General features: G+C 37.5%; 1 protein-coding gene across 5 annotated transcripts in view; it reads left to right on the top strand.

Moving 5' to 3' along the window:
- The window catches only part of NELL2 (neural EGFL like 2), a 305,243-nt gene that overhangs the window by 81,625 nt on the left and 215,886 nt on the right, over positions 1-7,732 (top strand). For all 5 annotated transcript variants that reach the window (XM_081821534.1, XM_081821531.1, XM_081821532.1 and 2 more), the window contains 2 exons: positions 665-793; positions 2,288-2,390. In XM_081821534.1, the coding sequence (XP_081677660.1) occupies positions 665-793; positions 2,288-2,390 (232 nt within the window). The remainder of the gene's footprint in view (positions 1-664; positions 794-2,287; positions 2,391-7,732) is intronic.

Below are 7,732 nucleotides of genomic sequence, written 5' to 3'. Positions count from 1 at the left end.
ATCCCAGGATCCTGGGATCATGACCTGAGCCGAAGGCAGACGCTTAACGACTGAGCCACCCAGGCGCCCTTATTTAGCTTTTCTTTATAAGGATGGAGGTGAGGGAGCATTGTAAAGAATATGGACACTGGAATTATGTCAAGGGAATGGTCCCACGGATGCTTTCTACCACTGTGTTGCTGTTGTAGGATTATTCACTGTCCTAAGCATGTATCAAGTTTCTTTGCAATCTCACCAGACTGTTGTCAGCTTGCATAGTAGTTACTGAGAACCTGCAAGTTGTCTTGTATATCTATGATTTGTTTCTGACACGACATAAATTCTGAAAATTTTCTTCACTTGAATAAACATGTTCATGAAATTAAACATTTTTAAAAATGAAAAATGCTTTTCAGCAGCGTGAGTGATGCCATTTTTACTTAGCCCCCATTTATATTTTATAAATCATGCTTTTTTTTTCAAAGGCAAGAACCAAATTTACCTCAAAAAGAAGAGGGGGAGAAACTTTTCTTTTAAAGGATAGGCTTCAATATATTGATGACAATAACAGATGGGCACAGCCATCATTACTGCCATATGCAGAAAAACATCCGACGCCTATTGAAGTATTTTGCCTTTCTGTTGCTGGAATGGTGAACACTGTGAACCCCTTCCTTTGCCACAGCTGTCTCGAGCTGAGCAGCGAATGAATAGATTGGATCAGTGCTATTGTGAGAGGACCTGCACCACGAAGGGAACCACCTACCGAGAATTTGAGTCCTGGACCGACGGCTGTAAGAACTGCACGTGCCTGGTATGGCTTCCGCTGAGAGTTCAGATGGAGGGAACGCAGATGCCCCCACTCTTTAAAAATTTATTAAAACAATGTAATCATGAAAATTTCAAGACCCATTTCCTCAAGACACAGCACTAAAGTGCCGGCCAGCCCGGTCAAATTTAAAGAACTGCGTGTTGCATTATTAAAGACACTTTCTAGCCTATAAAGATGATTATGGCTTAGGAATACTATAAAGTTTGAGTTTATTGGTGCACACATGAAGTTAGCAATTTAAATTGGGTTAGTGAAGGTGATTCCCAAAGGATTCTATCCGTTATCCTTAACATTTCAAGAGATTTTCCCCTCATGGGTTTATTAATGCATTTTAATATAACTAAATTATATGCAGCATGAAATACTGTCACCAGATTGGGCCATACTAACAAATAATGGAGTTTAACTTAGCAATCTTTTAAAGTTTGCTAATATAGTAGAATAAGAATGAGAGAATTTAAATAAATACGATTTCTCTAATTGTGCACTCATAAAGTAGAAATATTTAGTGCATTACTATTTCAAAAATAGGTTCATTTTCAAAGAAAAGGTGAAGACTCATTCGGTTTTTAAATTTTAAATTTCACATGAATTCATCAGTTAAAAGTCATTTATTGGAAAGAAGCCAGAGGTCTATGTGAATTAGCCTTTAAAAAAAATTTCTCCAAATTTATCAGGTTTGTTCAAAAACAGAATTTCATGCATTAAAAAAGTTAAAGCTACCTCCAAAATAGTCATATGTGTGTGCATGTACGTGCATGCATCATATGATTTCTATTCGGGAACGTATAATCTTCCCACCAAAATTATAGCACTTTACCAATACAGTAAAGCCTGCCCAACGTGTTAAATGGGAGGCAAAAATCGAATTGAGTAAAATGCAAGAGGTGTATAGTGAGGTCAATAAGGTGACTAGAGAAGCAGCTAGCTGCCTGGGAGTTCTGGATGACCTTCAGGAAATAAATTTCTTGCCATCCTGTTTGCGGTTGAGTGCTTCTCGTGGTGGTTGTCAGCACTGCCTCGTGGTGGTGCTTAAATATCCATGGGAAGATTCTGGGTCCCAAGACTGGGTCTGCAGGATGGCAGCAGCTATTCCAGAAATCCCCTGGCTTGTGGGTGCTCATTTTGTGCATAATCCGGGCAGACATGAGGCTTACCCCTAGCCTGCTGTCAGTGTGTGCTCCTCCCTCCACCCATGTTCTCATCCACCTCCCTCAGAAGGGGGAGAACTCTAGGGTGTGTAGCATCATCACTGGACAGAAGATGGGAGCCAATCACCAACTGTGTTAGGACCCAATACGTTTTACTGCGGGTCTCCATGCTATGGGTTTTACCGTGTAATAACCACAGAGAATAGTGGTATTTATGACATTTTATGTGAAGAGTTTAGATTTAAAGATATTTTAAGATTTAAAAAATATTTTCAGGCTATCAAACTGCAACTTGGGAATTCTTTAAATATTGCTTTCTTCTCAGAATGGAACTATCCAGTGTGAAACTCTGATCTGCCCGGTTCCTGACTGCCCCCTTAAGTCGGCTCTTGCATACGTGGATGGCAAGTGCTGTAAGGAATGCAAATGTGAGCATAACTTTTATGATGAATACTTTGTTTTGGCAAAAATAAATCTTTGTTATTAATAAATATTCACCCATCATTGGTTTGATCTGGGCACCCTAAGAAGCTTTTAGAAATGATGCAAATAGGAAGAATACCTTCTTTACTTTGGTTGATCAGTTCTTTTCCATTTAAAAATGCTATACTTGTATTTAACAGGAAAATTCTTTTCTTGGAGGAATCTGTTCTGTATAGTGACAGTAGTAGGAAAGATCTGTAAGAAACTTAGTGGTAGGCATTTCTCTCATTCCACTACTTGATACAAATACCTCCTAAATAGGTTAAGAATGGTCCACACTCAGCCATGGGGACCAAGGAAATCCATGAAGCAAGTGAGTTTGGATAGCATGTTATCATAGGATTGTCCAGTGTGGATGGGGCCGTGGTGTCAATTCATAAAAAAAAAAGGCTCACACTCCTGAGTGAGGAAGCTGTGTGACCTTCGTAGTAGCCGTGTGGTTCACTTCTGATGTCAGGAAATGCTCTCTGAATTCATAGCTGTCCTGAAATGAGTTCTATATCATTCATTCAATAACAAATCGTTGCATTTATGTCACTTACACTTTAAAAGACTGTCCTTAAACTCTTGTTAAAAGGAGCATTTAAAATTTAGCTATTTTTGTCCAAAGGGATAATAGGAAGCTATGTAAATGAAGTTGTGATGAATTTTGTAGGATATACAGGGCTATGTGAGTGCAGTATCATCATACATGCAGGAGCAAAGACGGAGAGGTGGGGGAGGGGAGGGAAAGAGATGGGGAGAGAATGAATGGTTGCTTGTGCTGGGGCTTTTGTTCGCCCTGCTCCGTTTACCACTGCCATGCCCGACTCTTGCCTATGTAGTGTGCAGTGTGCTGTTGCTGGTCAAAGTGACAAGTTCTCAGGGAAGAATCAGGAGGTCGCTTTGTAGCCCATTGATTTAATTCCCTCAGGAGCTCATTTATATTTAATTTTATTAGACTTTACATTGAAGCCAGTCCATTTCACGAAAGTATATTAGCCTAGTCAGATAGGTTTGGCTGAACCAGGAAGAACTGAATGCAATTTTTCTTATATATGTCACTAGCTAATTTCCTCAGTGAGGAGTCATCTGAGTTCCTTGAACTTGTCTTAGTATCTGAAAGCTTGTGGTGATGTTCTGTAGTTTTCTTTGTAGATAGACAGAGATAAGAGGAAGCAGGGCCCTTTCTAGGGCTTTATATTCATAACACAACAATAGCAGGAATCAGACTTTTTGCTTTAAATTCTTTTATCCTTCTTTGCACATGTACTTCTACACAGTTACCCCTGAATATAACAGATTTGCATTAAGTGATGTCAGTTTTATTAGAGCAGGCTGATTGAAATAATGGACCATCATGATAGATGCATTAGTCAGAAGTAGTGAATTTCAATTCTGATTTTACCATTTGTCTCTGTTACCAACAGTCAGCTGCCTACTGAATCAGACAATGCTTGAAATCTTCCCAACAACAGGCAGTTAGACTTAATGAAATGGTAAAATATTTTGAGATTTATTAATGCAAAGTGGTTCTGGCAGACTTTGGTGTTAATGATTGAAAATCGACTGTGTTTGTCTCATGTATCATAGAGAAAGCTGCAAGTAAGTAATCAGTGAGGGGGACCACAACATCCCTGAAGTAATGCCAAAATAATTTATTTGAGTCTTTCATTTTCTATGGTTAAAGTAGTAAGGATAAAGTGACTTTGTCCTTCTGGTTCTATTTAGTGAATGAATGCCATGGAATATAGAGGATTTGTGCCTATATTTGTATTTTGAGTATTCGAAGTACTTCTAATTCTGATGAATTCAGCGCTTTACAAGAGCTAGCAAGAAATTTTCTGTAAACACCAACAGACTTTTTTTTTTTCCTAAGGGAAATAAGGAAAATTTAGGTCTTACAGTAAATATTTTTAAAGATTACTTGGGAACGTGTCTTCACATGCACAATTTAAAAACCAGTCAGTAAAAATATTTCAGGAAATGTGCTTCTGAAAAGTTTGCAAAAACTTATTTTATAAAAGAAAAGGTAACATTTAAACTAAATTTAATAATCATTAACTGACTTGCTTATTCAGACTTTAATATGTGCTGAGAGAAGCAAATAGTTACGTAAGAGTGAGTGTGTATGTGTGGTGTGTGTGTGTGTGTGTGTGTGTGTGTGTCACTATTACATATGAGGTGAAGCAGACAGTCTCTTTTTCTTATGTTAGTGTTCCCAGTATTACCATTGTTATACTTTATGAGAACTTAATTCCGGTGGAGTATGAATTGAGCGGTATGTTTTTTACTTTTTAAAAGAGAACCATAAGCCTTCCTCTTACACCCTGAGCTCATCCTGTCTTTGCAACTCTGTTGCTCAAAGGCCTTTTTAATGACATAAAACTAACAAAATATATTTTTTACTGAGACCCATTTAAAGAGATTCATCACTTGTTTCTAAAGTCCTTGGAAGGGAAAACATATAACCTAACTGCTGAATTTGACTCTGCCAAGATTGAAATGAACAAAAGAAGTGCAAGTGGCCAGTGGTTTTTTGGTGTTCTTTATTGAATGCTTTCCGGCTCGCTTCAACAGAGCTGTTTGCGCAACCCTGTTTTGCAGTCCGCTTTATATTTTCCCTCTGTAACTTCAGCTCCAGCTCTTTATCCACATATAAATACTGGTGAATAGTAAGAAGGTTGTTGTTCTGGGAAAGAAGTCAAAGAGAACCAAGCCTGTCACTTTTCTTTATTTGAATCTACATAAGCAAAGTGTTGGAAGGAGGGAACTAAGCCTCTTCCTGCTCCTATCCCTGAGCTATTGTGGTGGAGTTAAACAGAGAAAGAAGATCCAAAGGCAGGAAATGCCAGCACCAAATAATTACGGTCATAATAATCACAACTACAATGAAGTCATATGGTTAGAAGGCGCGTAACTCTGCTCTTCAATGTGAGCTTTACAACAATTCTATAAGGCAGGCATTGCTTCCGTCTTCCTAATAAGAGCAAGTGCATGACTTGTCCAAGAACACACAGTTAATTAGTTGGAAGTCACAGAGAAGTTCCATCTGGAAGTGCTGTGCTTTTTGAGCCTACCTCCTTCTTTAAAACCATCTGCTACAGGGGCACCTGGGTGGCTCAGTCAGTTAAGCATCCGACTTTTGATTTCCGCTCAGGTCATGATCTCGGGTTGTGAGGTTGAGCCCTGCCTGGGGCTCTGCACTCAACACAGAGTCTGCTTTTTCCTCTCCTTCTGCTCCTCCCCTCTGCTTTCTTTCTCTCTTAAATAAATAAATAAATAAAATTTGAAAAACAAAAACAAAAAACAAAACATCCGCTACAGTTAATCTAAGTGATTTACTTTTATCCACTGGTAACTAAGCTTACCATGCAAAAGTGGTGCAAAGTAAGCAGGCTTTGCTTCCATCCCTCTCTCTTCTCCTTTTTCAGCCACCATCAGCACATCCTAGTCACAGGCTCTCAACTAGCCAACAATGAGATTGACTGACACGAATTCAAGATAACTCTACAAAATGTAAAATATAAATACTTTGGGTGACTTTAACTCTGAAATCGGATGAGGTCCAACCAATTAAAATATGTAAAATCTCAACCCAGGTTAAGAAAACAAAAAGAATTGTCAGAAAATAATTGATCAAAGTTCTAGCAAATAGAAAGTTACTGAAAGTCACTGAAATAAAAAAAAAATTAAAGATTCAGTTTTGAACACAGAGCCCTGTTTCACGGAAGAGGTGATTCATGAAAATTGGGTATCTGAGGCAAATCTGAACTAATACTCTAGTGTCTTTTGCAGAGGAGGCTCTGTTTAAAACAACAATAACAAGGAAGGCAGATTTCCCCTTCTTTTCTGGAGAGGCATCAAATATGGGAAATGTGAATGTGACCATCAAAATTGGTTGGTGCTTGTCTAGTAACACTACTGCTTTATTTTAATTAGTACTGTCTCAAAGAGGCCAGATTTATATGAATAAATTAAAATCATCATTCTTTTGATTGAACAAGATCAGAGTTTCAATATATAATATAGATTACATTTTAATATGCTCTGTGGTGATTAGACAACAGATTTATTAAACCTAATTTAAAAAGTCCTGTCAGCTTAGATAAAATGAAATTATTATAATGTCTTTGCATACTGAGCAGTTAAGTATATGGTTAATAGAGCTAGATTTTCTTTCTGGGTTTATATTCTGGCTTTACTACTTATTAGCTGTGCAACTTTAGTCAAGTTACCAAAACACTCAGAGTCTCAGTTTACTTTTCTGTAATAGTTATATCTATTTTATAGGGTTAGGCTGAGGGCTAAATGAGTAATACATGTCAAGTGGCTTGGAACAAGGTGAGCTATTATTATTGTTTTTGTTAAAAGAACTCTTTGTGTTTTAATTCATGAAAGTGGAGAGCAGTGAGATTGTCTCATTGGGTCATAGATGTAAAGCTACACAGGACCTTAGAGATCTTCAGAACAGTCACTTGCTTTGGGGGAGGGAAGGCTTCTTTATCTCTGTTTTACAGAGGAATAATGAGGCCAGGGAGGTTAAATGACTTTTCTGCGATCACACAGTTAGTATGTAATGCAAGGTAATTTTTTTTTCCAAATTGTGTTCTGATATATGATACTACTCCCTTCAAGGCACTCTCTTCCTCAGTATTTTGGATAAGGCTTGACCAAGGTTGACAGTAAGAACCAATTTATCACGCATTATATGTTCTTTTATGTCTGACTTCTTTCATTCAAAATCCTGTTTGTGAGATCCATCCATATTTTTGCATGCAGATGTCAATTATTCATGCTTATTGCTGTATATACTCCATGTGTGTTAATGTACCACAATCCAGTCTATTATTGAAGGACAGTGGGGTGCTGTCCAGTTTTGGCCTATATAATTAGTCCTTCTGTAAACATTCTTTACATGCTTTTTGGTGTTATACCTGCCTGAGCAGAATTGCTTGTTTGGGGGTTAAAACTGTTTTATTTAATGGCAAAACCTTTTGTAAAGTTGTTTTGCCAAACTGTTTTCTAAAGTGGTTATGCGAGGTGCTCCACACCTTACTCACACTTGGCATTTTTGATCTTTTTAATTTGAGGCACTATGATAAATGATGTTAGCACATGATTAAATTTGCATTTCCCTGATGACTCATGAAGATGAGCAACTTTTCATATATTTATGGGCTATTTTCATTAATTTTAAATAATAGAAAAGAAAAGCAGATTATTTTATATGTACACTTTGCCAAAGAGCTTTTTTTTTTTTTTCTTTTTGCTCTTGGGAGGAGGTGGTAGTTTGGGAGGTTTAACT

Source organism: Leptonychotes weddellii, chromosome 5 (genome assembly GCF_054177405.1).
Source record: "Leptonychotes weddellii isolate Sample4059 chromosome 5, ASM5417740v2, whole genome shotgun sequence".
Taxonomy (NCBI): Eukaryota; Metazoa; Chordata; class Mammalia; order Carnivora; family Phocidae; genus Leptonychotes; species Leptonychotes weddellii.
The sequence above is the reverse complement of the archived record's forward strand: the minus strand, read 5'-3'. Positions and strand labels throughout refer to the sequence as shown.